The sequence below is a fragment of the Chaetodon auriga genome, chromosome 9, assembly GCF_051107435.1.
Source record: "Chaetodon auriga isolate fChaAug3 chromosome 9, fChaAug3.hap1, whole genome shotgun sequence".
Taxonomy (NCBI): domain Eukaryota; kingdom Metazoa; phylum Chordata; class Actinopteri; order Chaetodontiformes; family Chaetodontidae; genus Chaetodon; species Chaetodon auriga.
This window is the reverse complement of record NC_135082.1, coordinates 11,092,412-11,109,175: the sequence shown is the minus strand read 5'-3', so window position 1 is coordinate 11,109,175 and position 16,764 is coordinate 11,092,412. Positions and strand designations below refer to the sequence as shown.

The following is a 16,764-nucleotide window of genomic DNA, read 5'->3' as shown; positions in this document are numbered from 1 at the left end:
ATTGTTTACTGTGGTGGACCCTGGCAACGACTGGGCGTTTATTGCTGTCTGGTCCTGCCGTATTTCAACATTGTGTCTCACTCCTCAGAGCCATCATCAAGCTGGTTCACAGCAACCACACACTTGCAAGTAAACATTAGTGGTTTTCTTACTAAACTGCAGCACAGCCCTGCTGTGTTTGCCTGCACTGACACCTCTTCAAACTGTTTGCACTTGCAGGTATCGTGCATTTACAGAGAGAGTAAGGGATGTCACTCTGGGTAATTTATGGGTAATTATCCATCACACTTTGATGATAAACATTTCTGCTGAATTCCCTTCAGCTTTGTAAGTACTCGTAGAGGAATAAAAATTGCTGTTTACCGTGTTGGTATTGGGAAATGGATAATCTCCTGAGTAGCATTTGTAGTTTGTGTATTTTTTATTTTGTACAAGATTTTTGCATATCAGTGGATCAGCTTTTCTTCAATCTCGTATTCATTATTCAAAACACAGCTATTTTTGCAGGAAAAACGCCTCTTGAATTTGAAAGCCCTGAAAGGGGAAGATGTCTTTGCTGCTATCAGGTGTTGCTAAAAACTTTTCACTGGCTTCTACAACTCATTATCCATTCAAATCACAGCAGCACGTCAGGTGAAAATGACTGACAACAGCTCAAGATGGAAACCACAAATAAACGATGATGCTGGTGACATCCTCCCCACCAGGAGTCCTTAAATCGGAAAGAATCAATGTCAGAGCGACAGAGCATCGCTTTCCCTCGCTGCATTTTCTGTGATGTGTGAGAATTTTACACTTTCAATGACCCATGTTTTGCACTGTGTCAAAAACAAGGCATGGCCGAGTACACAGAAAGAACAACGTTACTTCCCCCTTTTCCAGCTGCTTCGCTGCCTGATGGAGACTTATGTGGTTCTGCGAAGGTGACTGCATTTATGTTCAGACAAAACTTGATTTTCCAATACATTGTGTGAGATACTTTGTCAGCAGACCACAAAATAAAACCAATGTGTGGGGGGTATCAGTTCTGCTTCAGCTAGACAAAAGGAAAAAAAATGCATTTCAACAAGCCATCATCAGCTGTGTGGAGAGTGGGAGGATGTGCTCATTGAATTACTACACTTCTGCCGCTGCATTCAATAAAGAGTGACTCAAGCTTGGAGCGTGGTAGTTTGATACATTTTTATTAAAGTAAATATGGTGTAAATGTGGCTGTGGGTGAGCTGGTGCACTCGTACAGTCACGTCTATTCATTTTCTGTGCATCACATGGACCCAAGCAGGTCCTCATGATGTCATGGCTCTCTGCATCATTAATATTGAAAGGTCATTTCCCCTACTTGGATGTGATGTCTATCACATGCTGGGTTCAATTTCCAATTTGCCACAAGACTGCCTGGGTCATTCTTACTATTTATCTGAGACTACCCAACACTGTTATAAAATTTCTCTGAAAATTAGCTGACTGTTTCTTTTATTGTTTCCTATGGAGCCCTTGACTTGGGCAGACAGCATAGTACACCATCTACTTTTCTCTATTAGAGTGTGACTTAAGACCGTTTCATCAAAGTTAACAGACCAAAGACGTTTTGATGCTCAAAATACAGACAATGTCATATGTGTCATAAAAAGAAGTAGGAAGGCATCTTCTCATTTGCTACATTAGATACAAAAACCCTGCTTTGATTTTGTCATTAAAAAACAAACAAACAAACAAACAAACAAACAAAACACCATACCAAGTCCGTATTTACAGCAAAAGCTTCAATAGTATTTGAGTCATTAACAAAGATCAAGTTTCTTTCCTGTTAACTAAAAATGGGTGACACAGTCTACATCTTCTGGCACATTAGAAGTCATAAGCAACAACAGGCTCTGATAACTTTTCACAAATCCAGGACTAACTCCAAAATTACAGTTTTTTCTTTAGGCTGCTTTGTAGTGCTCTAATTAGGAGCCTTGGGCTAGTGGTACTTTTATAGGCATAATTAGTTTTGAAACCTCAAAGAAATCTTCCTTTCTATCAGCTCGAATCCTTTTGTGCATTCTACTTCATTCTATTTCTACACCAGATTGACTTAAAAATGTGTCCTGGCTATGTGACTCTACAAGAGTGATGATGTTTTTTATTCAATTGACAAATAAAAGCTCAATTAATACATATATATCCACATACGTACAATATAAAAAATGTAGTTGGCTACCAAAGCCCCAGCTTTAAAAAAGCCTGTGGCACACAGATGTCCTCAGAGCTCCTTATTAAAAAATGAAAGCCACACAGTAATGTACAGTCTGATGTTATATAAGCTGTCTTCAGCACTTCAGTGCTGGCAATAGTGTGACCTTGCGTGTGTTTAGTGCTTAAGTGTACACCGTATGCTGTAATTCTGAAGCACACAGGCATCTTTTGCTGCTCCACGATTGTGAAACCACATGCTGCTAGATATTAGACTTGCCCCCTCCATCTCTGCTTTTAAATCTAGGCTGAAGACACATTTTTATTCACTGGCCTTTCTGGCCCACTAATCTTTTAATCTGTTGTCATGTCTCAAACTGTATGTTGTCCTGTTGCTGGCATCTTTCTCTTTGTGTTTCTGACATTATGTTCAACACTTTGGTCATCTTAAACTGTGTTTAAACGTGCTGTAGAAATAAACTTCATTGACTTGACTTTTTTGGATCAAAAGGGTTGGTAGGTGTCAGAACCTATGACTCATTACAGCTTTGACGTGCATTATGTTTCATTTTGTGGCCTCCTCCACATTCTTTCACCTTCCTTTTAGCCTGAATCCCACTTGGAAAGCAGGAAATTAGGGCAGTAGCTCCCAGGAGAATTTTGGAATAAAACAAGGTTTCTGAAATAGTGCGTGTACTGTGAGTGACAAGTATGTTTGCAGTCGGCGGTCTGCTGGTAATTGCATTTCAGTCAGTAATCACTGATCGTGTTAAGATGATCTTTAACATACCATTGTCTCCCCACCTGCGAAACATCCGGCAAACAAGAGGTAATGTAATCACAAGGACTGTAGAGCAGAAAAGCAAATCATACACATTTGTCAACATATATTGTCAACAACACTGTTTTCCAGGAATGTCAATATCACTTCTTCAAGTGGAACTCTTGCTTTGCAACAAACACTTGCTTGACTTTGAAGATCCCTCTCACACTAAACATGACGCTTGAGATAAGCACTTGCGTATCTGAGTTTCGGAAACTACATTTGGTAAAAACAGACCATCTGAAGGAAATGATTCACTACCAAACGTTGTTCAGTGGTCCAGGAACAGGCACAGAAGCATATCACTCAGTGACTACCTGCCCCTTCTAAAGCAGAGGGGAGGTGGCACCAGACTAACTACACCAGAACAGAAGGTAACAGTCTGATACCATTATCCAAACAGCAGGTGGAGCTCAACAGACTGCCAGGAATGGGTTAGCGGTGGTTAAGAGCTGCAACCTTCTCAATGGTCCAATCAGATGGCAACTCAGCTATCAGATGCCGTGACATCAGCGTCTGAATACATAACTGTGGACATGTCTGAGATGTCCTCCCAAGGGACTTTTTGTGAATTCACTGCGATAATGTATGTTTCCTTTCACCTCTGTAAGAAAGTCACAGTGAACGACTGCTATCGAGGGTAATCATTAGTGTTACGCGCCTGTTGACTGTCCTTTCCACCGCTCAGGTATTGCTGTGGAAGGGTGACGCCTACATTGCACCACACTCATTTCTAATCATGTAGGTATCAGGTCTTACTCAGGAAGGGAGAGCCTGCAGATGACATCATGCAGCTCCATGGACAGCTGTCAGGATGAGTCAGGTGAATGTGGGCAGACTGAAAGTCGCTGTGTTCCTTATGTCAGGGAACAAAATCGTCCTGCAATGAGGGAGCTTCCAATTCAGTCAACGTCAAAGTATGAGTAACTGCTTTGACAGGAAGCTATAACACGCAGTGACTTTCATGTCTGCAAAACAATAGATAATAACGCAACAGTGAAAGAGGCTCACCTGTGGCTGCAATCACAAGTGTTTCTCTCACCAGCGTGGAACAGTGCCAAAACTCCATTCAATACAATATTGTGTTTCCTGGAATGAAATGAGCAGAAAGCTCAGAAAAAAGGACACACTAAATGACAAAAACATAACACTGTACATTAAGATTAAAAATGCAACAGATAACATATTCACCATCCTTTCTATTCCTTGAGCCACCATCATGCCACACGCTACAGATTTGCATGTGCTCAATTATACATTCAGTGTGTGACAAACATGTGCACTTCCCCTTAATGAGAAGGAATTATTTATAGCATGCTGTGCTCTTATCATTTGTCGAGCCCAACAGGTACAAAAAGATTGAAGGTCAAGGACTCCCAAACTCGTCCTCCCAGCAAGCTGTTACTTGGGACCAACATTCATCATTCAAGCACACAATTGCACCACATCCAATCCCTCTTCACCACAGAGTATTAATTGGACAAACAAGTCTCTGCTATGTAAGTAGCAGGTCCCCCTGTTCTTGACTTAAATTAACATTGCACACAAGATAGTCCACTGATACACCTCCGTTTGTGGGAATTTAATGGGCCTTTTTAATGCATGGCCCCTCAGTTTTGGCATGATAAAAACTCTTTGGAGAAAACAATTACTTTGTAATATATTATTGGACAAGAAATATTCAGGAATGTCTTTCCAGATGATAATTACATTCTGAGGCCGTCATTAAGAGCTTTGTAAGTACATTTGTAAACTCATTCGCTTCAGGACTGCAATTCATGCTGTACTGGTAGAGCTTCTTAATTAACACCTACTCCAGCCAACAAATAGAAGTGTGTTAGTTGTACTTGCCTGCAGAACAAAACACCATTGTTGTTTGTGATGTTCTCTATGGCCACCTCCTTGAATTGCAGATGACTGTCTCCTTTTTTTCTTTTCTTTTTCTTTTTTAGCACATTTCTCTCTATTTACTGTATAATTGGAATTATAGTCTGTTTGCAGTGTTTTCTAATCTATTACATTTTTATCTTTAGCCAGTGAGGTTTATTGAGCACACAAACCAATGAAAAAGTGTGAAAAAGATGCAGGCTGTAAAAACATAATTACCTACTGTCAAAACCTTTCTAGTTACTTTATGTGACCATGAAGCAAAAGCTATTAGCATGATACCACTATTTAAAGAGACTGTGTATCCATTGTGTGTGTGTGTGTGTGTGTGTGTGTGTGTGTGTGTGTGTGTGTGTGTGTGTGTGTGTGTGTGTGTGTGTGTGTGTGTCTAAGGTGGAAAAGTGAGGCAGGAGGAGTGGCACCTGGCCTCTTTAGATAATCTATTTATGGCTTTCACACATCATTAGGCCCAAACTAAAATACTCGGCTCTTGAATTTGTTTATCAAATGTCTCAGTGTTATCAGTCACAGCTGCAACAAACCATAAAAGTGTGACTGCTGCATACTGATCATAGCTTATGTAGTTTTTCTTGACCTTGAAATTGTAGGATTTGTGACATGTGCATGTAGCGACTAGCAATCTAAAATAAAAGCCTTATCTGAAATGTCAGTGCTGTTGCAGTAGGTTGTTTATTACACATTAATAAAATATGAGAAACTGAAGCCACAACTTGCTCATTGTGTGTGTGTGTGTGTGTGTGTGTGTGTGTGTGTGTGTGTGTGTGTGTGTGTGTGTGTGTGTGTGTGCACCTGATGCTGCATCAGCTGACACTGCCACTCCCGGGAGTCTGCTGATGAATTTGTTAACCCAACATTTGAACCCAAAGACCTCAAAACCAATCAAAACATATAACAAGCATAGGATGGATGCAATTGAATGTAATTTCTGATTTGAAACCAAGCTGCTCTGAATCTTATTAATAAACTAAAAGTAAAGAAATAGAGGGAACAGAATGGATCACATGGTGGCAAATAGCTTTCAAATCTACTGAGACAATGTCTGACACCCTGACATTGACAGAAAGCTTCAGTTTGGCAAACGAGAAAAATAAGGTAACTTTAAACGATTCATCTTCCATTTACAAAATATGACACATATTCCACCAAGTAAGTGTGTATGTGAGGGAAAAACACTTCGAAGATTACAGACATGTTAGTCATACAGTAAAGGTAATTTTTTCCCCAGGCAATGTAGAAGTAGACAAAAGGTAATTACTGAACTTTTGTCCATTATTTCATTATTGCTTGAAAATGAAAGTGTTAACCTAAATGATTATTTTACTGTGATGAACAAAATATGCCGTGTTATGGGAGTTGAAATTTGCATATTATGTAGGCAACCAAGGCAAGGGATCATTTTTTGATTAATTTTGGTTGTGAGCGTTGACATAATGCAGCTGGCTGATATTAGAAAACTAAAGCGAAGCAACAGAGGCACAATTTAATTCTGATACAACAGTGGAGAACTGAAATCCCAAACTGTGGAATGATTTACATTTGTATGCTGTCTTGATACCCAGGTGGGGTCCAGCCCCACCCCCTAACCTGAGGGTCAGGGAGGTGGAGCTGGACCACCCATTTGGCTCTGCAGTGACTCCTGCCTTTTTGTCAGTTTCCTGTGCTTTATACAGTGAATGACAGTCACCCAACGACTAGAGACAAGTGAATCAGGATCAAATGAGTTATTATCTTTAATGTACACTATGGAGACCAAAGGTTTGTGGGTGTAAGATTTTGGAATAATTATTTCTTATTTAAGTATCTGATCACGTGATTTAGCTGTTCCCATTTAAACTATACAGCCCCACATGACTATCTCCCTCCAGGATTTGTTTTTTCCGCTAACTAGTTTCTTTTTCAGACTAACTGTAAAACAAACAAAAAAAGAAGTGAAACCAGTATCCCACAACTTGGCCTGGTTTCACACTGAGTTTATGGAAGCAATAATTAATCCATATATGGACACGTACAGTGAGCGCCACGCCCAAATCACCCCCTCGGTTCGCGGCTTGCAGTGGCCTGTGGTCGCCCTGCCCCGCTGCCAGGAAGTTCAGGAACTCGGTCACCGCCCCAGCCGCCCCCCCCCTCCGCCTCATCCATTGTTGGGCAATAGTCTGCGACATCGAAACAATCTTAACCGAAACTTTTCAGGTAACTAACTGCTGAAGATCTTTTGAAGCCGAATTTACTTCTCAGTAAATTTTTCGAAAGGAAGTACATTGCAAGACCACCAGTTCGGAGACGCGCTGAACTGAGTCCGTGAGGGGAGGAAAAGGGAGGAAAACTTTTCGAGAAAGGAACTCCGTAATTCTCATTCCTCCATTTTGAACTTTTAAACTCCAGTTTTTCCAGGGGATTGTTTTCGGTAAGTTTACAACATTTACTTAGTTTTCAATTCAAAGCAAATACTTAAGTCGGCTTTACGTGGAATAGTTGATTGGACAACCTATTAACACGACAGTTACGGTTTTTCGCAGTAGTCCGTTAAGGGAGGCTAACGGAGCTAACGTTCATGTTTGTTGTGTCGCTAGCATTAGCGTTAGCAAGGTGTCGTGTTTGGCACGCAGTACGTTAGCAGGTAACACACCGTACGTCAAGCTAAGTTGCCTCAAATGGAAACGGTGACCTGTTGAAAATCGATTAACTTTGTCAACACCGGTTTTAAAGCCTGGATGATGCTTTGGTGGCGATTAACCTTACTTAATGTGCTAGGTAAAACCAACGTTAATGTCCGTAATGTCAAAGTTAGAGACAGCAGGTGCGATTTAAGCTACTTAACGTTAGCGTTAGCACCTGTAGTCAGTTGACTAGGTATTGGACCCACCCTGTCGCTCCGCCACTAGTAATTAGTGTTACATGTGTCATTACGTTATTTTGAATGTTTCTTGCTTGGGTAAGGCATTAACAATTAACTTCCCATGCATTACACGGCCTTGCAGGCGTCTCTAAGACTAACATTAAATGGTTGAGCTTGCGAAGAATTTTCAGGGGTCATCTCGCACAAATCACTTGCATATACTCTCAGTGGTATATGGCCTTGCTGATTTCTTTTGGTGTTCTTATGCCATTTGAAATATCTGTTTTTGCCACACCCATTCAAAGGAGGTGACAGGAACATCCGCAGTCCCAGGTACTTGGAATAATCCATAGATGTGTAGTATTTTTTATGTTTCGTAGAAATGGGTTACCATTAGGATTGCCACAAGTAAGTGTGGAGCTTCTGTGAAGAGCCCTCACTGTTGAGCTCTTAAGATGTAGCCTTTCAGTGTATTGCGCACCACAAACAAACAGGTTCATTGATATGTATCAGGGTAGCCCCAGATGTTTCAGTAACGTTAGTGGAGATCTGAAAACCTAAGCAAATGAAACCAAAGCTGTCTGCATGATTAGCTATTTCTAGGGAAAATAGCTTTTGGTGATTTGTGTGAGGTGGCCTTTTGATATTCTTGTGGATGAGAAACCTTGCAGCTGTTGATAAGTAAGCGTAGATTAAAGCCTCAGTGAAGGTAGTGAGTAAGGAAGTGCCTTAAGATTTTTGTCCATGATAAAATTAGTTATGACTCTGTCAGGCAATTTGCATCCATCCATACTGGCTTGCTTTTTCAAATTAAAAATTAAAAAGGACCATAGTTCAAAAGTGTTTCCCATCCAAATGCAAACATTAGTCACGATTTTTGATGGCACACTTTAAAGCACCCAATAAATAGCAGTTCAATATAACATTAGGTTGTCATCACTCAAATGCTCTGGTCTTTGCAATGTTTTAGCCTCTTTGTTGACAGTGTAGGATAATAGCTGTCTACGACATTGTTCTCTTAGCACAGTTGACCAACTTTTCAGTTGAAGCCCCTCTGCCCTCAGGGCTTGTTGATTATCCCTGGCCCTCCATTTGAGAAAGCTAATCAATTGAGCTGCAGTCATTGCTTGAAAAGAGATATCGAAATTGGGCCACACTGTTACTGTGGTCTGCCTTTGGTAGTCACTCAGTGAGGGATACAGCATTGCTGTATCAAACAGGGACCTTAATATTGTGACTGTTGTCCAGACTTTTTGAGACCAACTGTTCTGAAAGTCATAAAGGAAGCATTCACTCGCTATATTAAATGTGACTCACTGCATCTTTTATAATGATATTTTTTCTTGGCCATGCAAAAGACTGTCATTTATAATATGTAGCCACAATCCTATCAAATGACAACAGATATTCGTTTTTGTGGAAGGCGGAGATGTTCATGTTTGGTGCCGTCTAAATAGTGTTTCATCATTGCATCTGAAGAATGAAACTGACTCTCTTCAACTTTTTTTTTCTTGTCTTTGCCTTTTTATTTAACCGCAGAATTCCAGTCACCATGACAAGCATCAACACAGCTAACATCAACTTTAAATGGGACCCAAAGAGTCTAGAGATCCGTACTCTGGCAGTGGAAAGGCTACTGGAGCCCCTTGTCACCCAGGTAATGTAAACACAGTTAGCATTTTTATTTAGAATAATGGGGCAGGGGAGATAACATAAGGCTGGAATGGCTACCAAAAATGCTTGAAAATACAACAATTTCAGTGCGACGCTAAAGCGGAATTACTATTCACAGTCTGAAAAGGAGCTCCTCACCAGCCATATCTTATAGAACGGCGATAAGTGGCATATTATGTCAGTCATATGAAATGAAACACCTTTCCTTGCATCACCTTTTCAGGATTTTCATTGTGTTGATTCATTCTACATGAACACTTAACAGGTTGATGCTAATCCTGTGAATAGAAGAAACTACTAGCATTTGCTGGAAAGCTAATACAGCAGTGCCATAGGTTTTATGTGTGAAAAGAGCACAGCCGTATTCTGCCAAATACATTTAATGTCTTGAAGCAGCTATCTCTGTTGAACAATTTTGTGTCCCTGCCATAGGTCACCACTTTGGTAAACTCCAGCAACAAAGGCCCATCTAATAAGAAGAAAGGACGCTCCAAGAAGGCTCATGTTTTGGCAGCATCGGTGGAGACTGCGACCCAGAACTTTCTGGAGAAAGGAGAAAAGATTGCAAAGGAAAGTCAGTTCCTAAAGGATGAGCTCACGGCTGCTGTGGAAGATGTCCGCAAGCAAGGTATATTGAAAATACATATTGCAACAGTGGTTTCTAGCTTGTACAGAGTGCTTCTTAAGATAGGAAGCATGATAAATAAATCATAAGCTATGTACATATCATCTGCCCCAGTGGAAGACCTTGAAATAAGAATGTTTTGAGCCTGATAGATTTCCTCTTGCAATTGCGTTTTCAGGGAGCCCATTAATAGAGTCTTTTCATTTAAGTATGCAGTCTGTTCACATTCATATCAAGCTATACACTGTCATTGCCTTTCGTTCTGCCAGGATCCACTTTTATCCGTATTTCTCCTCAGAAGTGCATGTGTTCTTGTATCCCAGTGTCAGGTTGCTCAGCATATATTTTGGACTTGAGCATCACTCACCTCACTCCTGTGGTTCTAACAATTGTGTAGTATTTCCCCTTTTCTTTGTTTCTTGTCTTTTCTTCTTTGAGATAAAGTGAGAAAATGTTAATTGAAGACTGTCATTTAGACCAGCAGAGAGAAAGGCAGTTATTGGACATCATGTGTTGCTTCCTGTGTGTTCGCTCTATTTGTTTTTTGTGTAGAGTTTGGTAGGACTTGGCTTGCAGATCTAAGTGCCTTATTTAGCCATCTGCCACTGATTGGCTGGAATATACTGTATATAGAAGAAAATAACAATTTAAATTGCAATGTTGGACCGGAAAGAAAACATTTTCACAAATTAGGGCTATTTAATAATTCTGTTTTATTGTATGTCATATGTTGCGTTGTTAAGTATTCCAAAGCAATAATGTTTTACAAGTATTAAGTTTTTTTCTGATGTAATGTACAGCAGAGTTAGCATAAAAAAGGAACACTTTCTTACTAATATTGTGATGACAATTGCCACTATATTGCCCTGCTCTACCTTATATCCCTCAGCCCTGCAATATGATTCCACTGTAGTCATCCTATTATTGTAGAAAGCTGCCTTCACCCCTTTGTTTGAGCAGTGTCAGACCTTTGATAGACCTTTGTTAGGAGCAGAAAAATCTAGTCAGCCTGATTTACTTTTGTTGTCTTGTTCACACCAGTGGCAAAAATGGGGCCTTGCTGGGTCTTTGTGTCAGCTTGTAAGATGTATAGTTTGCAACAGCACCTAAAATTGTCTGTATTGATGGTGACAAAATCAAAAATGAATCATCACACATATGTACGTTATTGAGGGAGGGTGCTGGTGGTGATGCAGATTTGCCTGGCATTCTGTGTAAATGGTTAATTGCTGCTTTGCTGACTGACAAATCAGTTCATTGTGTAACAGAAGTGACACATGTTATTCAATAACTTTTACATTCAGAGACAGGAATCTACCATCAAATCATCAGCCGGTTAAATTACAGTTTGTCTTGCGGTAACAGATCCCATCATCCAACAGCCACACTTTCAAGTCTTATTTATTTCTTTTTGCTCTGGATATCTGACTCTGCTCTGGATTTCTTGACACACTAGCAGACCATTGAGACCAGGGAGCTATGACTTGAGGGTGGCTGTTATCACCTTGTGAAGGGACATCAGTGTCTCGGTGTCTTTTTTCCCCAGATGCCAAGCGAGTTAGATGTCCCCTGCTTGAGCTCTGCTCTGAGTGGTTGGGAGGTAAATGACATGTTGCTAGATAGCCTGTGCAGTGCTCAGTGCCCAGGAATGTTACTGTAGTTGCGGTAAGCTGTCACTGGACTGGAATTCAGTGACTGTTGTTAGCTGGTGTCTAGGCCTGGCTGTCAGCTATGCCATGCTGCTCAGTGGAGCGTGCCTAGACTGATAATATGGCTATTGGACTCCGACAGCATTTTCCACCCAGCTGTGACTTACCAGCTGTTTAAAATGGGAATAAAACATTTGACATGATGATTAAGGATGACGGTGCATACAATGCATGTTGAAGTGGACCAAGTCTTTTTTTCTTTCTCTCAGTATTTTAAATCATATTTTATACCATAGGCTTCACTAAAATCATTAGACATTTCTGCACAGTTACAGGCTTTCCTTACTTTGCTGTTTCTGTCAGCTCCTGCCCTTGGTCTCTCTGGCTTGCCCATCTCTCCTTGTCTGTGCCTTTGTTGTCCTGTTGTTTGTGGGTCTTCTTGTGTGATATACATTTTAATCATTTCATCATGCACTTTGTGGACCGCAGGTGAGTGTTAGAGGGATGGAAGTTTATTAAAGGAGCACTGATCACTATCTGCCCCCAGAAAATGGCCTTATTGATTTTGTTCACAGGGGGGAATAACAGCCTGAAGGTGTGGACTGTGTTTGAGATCTGTGTTGTCGATCATTTGCACAAACTGCTTTAGCTGCCTGTCGGGGTGAAATGGTCAGAATCTCTGTGAGATTTCTGTAACAGGTTTGATAGTGCAACTTTTGTCTTTGTCTCTGTTTTTTTCCTCTTGAAAACATTGTTTTACTGAATTTGACAATTAATTGCAGAATGCCCATTTAGAAATACGGTTTCTTTACTGAAATATTGAAACAAAAAAGCAACTGACAACAGTAATTTCCCAATGAAAGTACCAAACAATATTCGATTTCTTAGTGTCTCAATTGGCGTATTTAGTGCTTTAATGTTCATCTATCATATCATTATAATTCTTAGTGCCCACGCGGTTCAGCTCAGTCTTAATCAGGGCAGGTCTACTGTGAGCTGAACTGTGTCGGCGCAACGGCCCTTTATTAAAGGCTTTTTAATTTTTGCAAAGTAGTGTGCCTTGTTATTTTTTGCTTATGACTTATCGATCACAAAGCAAAGTACAAGTCTAAGACCCCCCCCCCCCCCCCCCCCGACCTTATGATATGTCCTTGGATCCAAACAGCACATATTTTGATATCTTCACTCCTCAGCCAGTCGACTGGCATTTGTGCTCTCTTATTTAGAGGTGCCATGAATGCAAGTCATGCTGGCATTGTGAAGGTGGCACCAATGCAAGTTACCGGATAGTTTTGAATACAGACGAACAGAAGTGCTTGAGTGGAATATATTTCAACTCGAGTGAAAATATGTAGTTATTCTGAGTTGCGTGACGCAGTGAATGTAAATAGACAGAGAGGAGATGGTCTGGAGGAAAATAAGAGGAATTGGAGTTCCTGATGAGTTTGGAAAGCGGTGTGACTGAACTGTCACACACACTGTCATCTTTTGTTCTCACAGCAAACATCATTCAGGCCTGGGTCAGACTACACGATTTTAGCCCAGTTTTGTCGTGGCCAACAAATTACTGGAGTTGTGGCCAATCTTGGATGACAATCGGTCATCTGTACTGGTGTAGTGTGACATGCTGAACGACCCTGACGCAAAGTCTAGCGTGTCAGAATTTTTTTGTCTTGTCTCGTCTAGCGTGACATCTCCCACGACATGTTCCTGAGTGTTGACCAATCAGTTGCTCTCCTCAGACCACAGTCAGGTAATGACAGCGAGGAGGAGGGATGCTGAGGTTGCTGCTGTCAGGTGGGACAGCGAAAGAGAGGAAAAATTCGTTGAGCTGTGGCAGCAGTACCCCTGCCTATTTGATGTTTCCTTGAGGGAGAAAAAACGGGTCAAAAAAGACAAATGTCAGAGAGAAAGAGTGGAGGCACATCATCAGCCTCGCGAGTAGCTGCTGCGCTGTCTTAAGATTAAGGCCGGTCCTAACTGCGGGAATACGCTTATCATTACTAAGTCCAGACCAAACGTTAAAGTAGCCTGTTTGATGCGGCCAACACAGCCAAGCCTGCCCCTTGTAGAACAATGACTGTGGAAATAAAATTACAAAATGTGAACCTCGCTGAACCTGTCTTAATTGTTATCTGGATGCTTCCCAGTAGATGTATAAACAATGGCCAAATGAGCCCAAGTTTGCACTGATTGCTTTCAATGTTACAGCGCAGGTACAGCCATCTTCTCTTCTTTTCTTTTTTCTTTTTGGTACACAAGATCACCACCATCAAACAAAATGCTTCTGTCAGTTTGACAGTTGCTTCACCTGCCTCCCGATGACATCTGATGTCGTGCGTGATCGTGAAATAAGACGTGCCGTGATCAATCACAGGGATCATACGTGTAGTCTGGCCAGTCAATCGACCAAGACATGCCAAGAGTTTCTGGCAGTGCGATCGTTAAATCTGACACGGTGACCAAAAAATCGTGTAGTCTATACCAGGCCTTAGGAGCTGCTCCACTGACTGTTTGACTGACAGAAGTCACTCAAGTGGTCAAAGCCAAGAAGTCACTTAACTTTGTATCTAAATACAGATTGCTCATTATCTTAGTGAGAGAGTACACTAATTCTTTGACTTTGGGGAAAAAACCCCAAAACAAGTAACACTCTACAGCATTCGGCTCTTTTTCTGCCGCACTCATATGGTCAGTTTGTATGATAGAGTTAAAAGTGTGATCTTTTTTTCAGTGTTGCCTTTTTGTTTCATCAAATGCCGTGTCACAACACTTTGTAATGTCCGTACTTATAACCTTTGTTTGTTCTTGAAAGCATCCATAATTGTATAAAGTGCTTACCCTGTTAAGTTTTGTGGTGGCTGAAGTCAGTCTCAGCACACATTGGGTAAATGGGGTTAATGCACCTTCAATCATAGCACATCTTCATAAGCAGTGTTGCCAAAGGAACAGAGCTGTTCTCTATCCACGCGATTGTCATAGAAAAAGTATTTAGCAAGATGGTAACAACTGGTGAGCGCAAATTGCTGCTAAATTCGTTTTGAGTTGTATTTTTCCAGAGCTCACGCCATCGCTGGAAGAAATTTTTTCATGTTGGTGCTTGTCATCTGTTTTAGCTGCTGTCGATAGAGCTGTTTTATATCATAGGAAAGTGGACAAGATAAGTGCTTGTCTTTTTGCTGGCTTTGGATCTCTAATACAGACGTAGCTGTTACCAAGCATTTTTTAGAGTTTGAATCTGGCTGTGCCTCCACTGAAGTAAACTATTTGCGGATTTACTGTCTTGTTCACAATATAAGCCTACAAAGTCCATTTGTGTGCCCAGTCAACTGTGCAGGCCCATCCAATGTAGGACAAAGCACGGTGCTGGACAAACCAGACAGTGAGCCCTTTGTCGTTGCTGTGGCCTCTTTTTTTCAAAAGAGGGCTGCGTGTGCATGTCCCTGTGCAGGCAGGGAAAATGTGTAAGACTGTTTCATCTCTCTGACACACTCCTATTTTTCTCAGATGAAGACTTCCTATGATGCAATTAACTTATAGCCTGGAACTGACTGTGACTGCTGTCAGACATCTGCCGTCAGCTCATGGAGACAACTGCTACTAGTACTATTACTATTACTGTAGACTAATACTACTACAGCTGCTCTTAATAAAAAACAACAACAACAAAAAAAAAAAACAGGTTTCACATTTCAAGATTTTTTGTCAGATTTAAGGGATAACAGAAGAAGGCAGTTTGTTGAATTGAAAAACAATTATTTTATGCGACTTCGCAATACATTGAAATATAGTTACATAGATATTTTCATATCACAAACCATTGCTGAGGAAAGGTAATCAAAATGCCAGCAGCTTGATAATAGGATATTTGTTCTTTCGTGATTGCAAGAGATGGGAAATGAGTTTCCTGGTCACAGACAACCAGTGATTAAGTACACATCTCAGCACTTTCAGCTAATTCATATTTGGTGAGACAATCAATGTTTTTGAACCATAGCTGTTTCAAAGTCTGTTTTTGAACCAGTTTTCATTTCACATCTAAACCTTGGAATCACAGCAGATGTTTTGTTTTGTCACACATTTTCAGGTGAGTCAATGCGGCAGGCTTCTGGAGAATTTGCAGAAGACCCCTGCTCATCTGTGAAGAGGGGCAATATGGTTCGTGCTGCCAGAGCCCTCTTGTCAGCAGTCACACATCTGTTGGTGCTGGCAGACATGTCTGATGTATACAAACTTCTACTGCAGCTTAAACTGGTGAGATAGTTACATTCTTGTGCATATTATATATTACAAGCTTAATTGGAATTTCAGAAAATGAAATCATTAAAATTATCACTTATTTCGAGCTCTGACATTTCATGGTAGTCAATTTGCGTGTACTCCAACTGGATAGTGGTGATGACCACATTAAGGCTTTAATTAGATTAAAGCATTTGCATGGATTGGAGAAATCCAATTCACCCAGTAGTGTAAGTTTATATGAGTTGTCTAGATCCGACGTAATGTATTTCTGGATCAAGAATGATTTTTAAGTTGTAGACATACTTTTTGCCATGTGAGTGTAAATAATGAGGTACTTAACAGAAAAGTGGTATTAGTTACTGCTCTTTAGTAAATAAATTCATAAACTGAGATTTTCTTCAATATCTCTGGCAAAATCTCACAGGAATGTATCAAAGCAAAATAACAGCTCCCTGGTGGGTCTGTTGAATTTTTTATTTAATTCCAAAATGATTTCAGCCAACTGGAACTTTTCACCTCTTGAAGCTTGAGATGACAGGCTACATCTAATTAAAGTCACATCTTGATGGCTGGATTTGATTGCAATTTTGAAAATTAGTCTTTGACATCTGGGTGGATTTAAATTTCTTAACTTGCAGTAAAGAGTTATACTTTTGTACTTTGTGTTGTTTAACTTTTTCCATCTACCTGGCTCAGGTGGAGGACAATCTGGTTAAAGTGCGTAATGCAGGAACAGAGCAGGATCTTGGGATCCAATATAAGGCCTTGAAACCAGAGGTGGACAAGCTGAACATCATGGCTGCCAAGAGACAGCAGGTAATGTGCAGTTGAC

General features: G+C 40.6%; 1 protein-coding gene across 2 annotated transcripts in view; it reads left to right on the top strand.

Moving 5' to 3' along the window:
- The first annotated feature begins 7,039 nt into the window (after positions 1–7,039).
- ctnna1 (catenin (cadherin-associated protein), alpha 1) overlaps positions 7,040–16,764 on the top strand; it is a 74,654-nt gene continuing 64,929 nt past the window's right edge. The window contains exons 1-5 of one of the 2 annotated variants that reach the window (XR_013077577.1): positions 7,040–7,310; positions 9,282–9,399; positions 9,849–10,044; positions 15,778–15,944; positions 16,629–16,748. Coding sequence is in view for 1 of the 2 variants with exons in the window: in XM_076739201.1 (XP_076595316.1) it covers positions 9,295–9,399; positions 9,849–10,044; positions 15,778–15,944; positions 16,629–16,748 (588 nt within the window). In the remaining variant the exon portion in view is untranslated. The remainder of the gene's footprint in view (positions 7,311–9,281; positions 9,400–9,848; positions 10,045–15,777; positions 15,945–16,628; positions 16,749–16,764) is intronic. The other variant, XM_076739201.1, reaches the window with a different exon arrangement.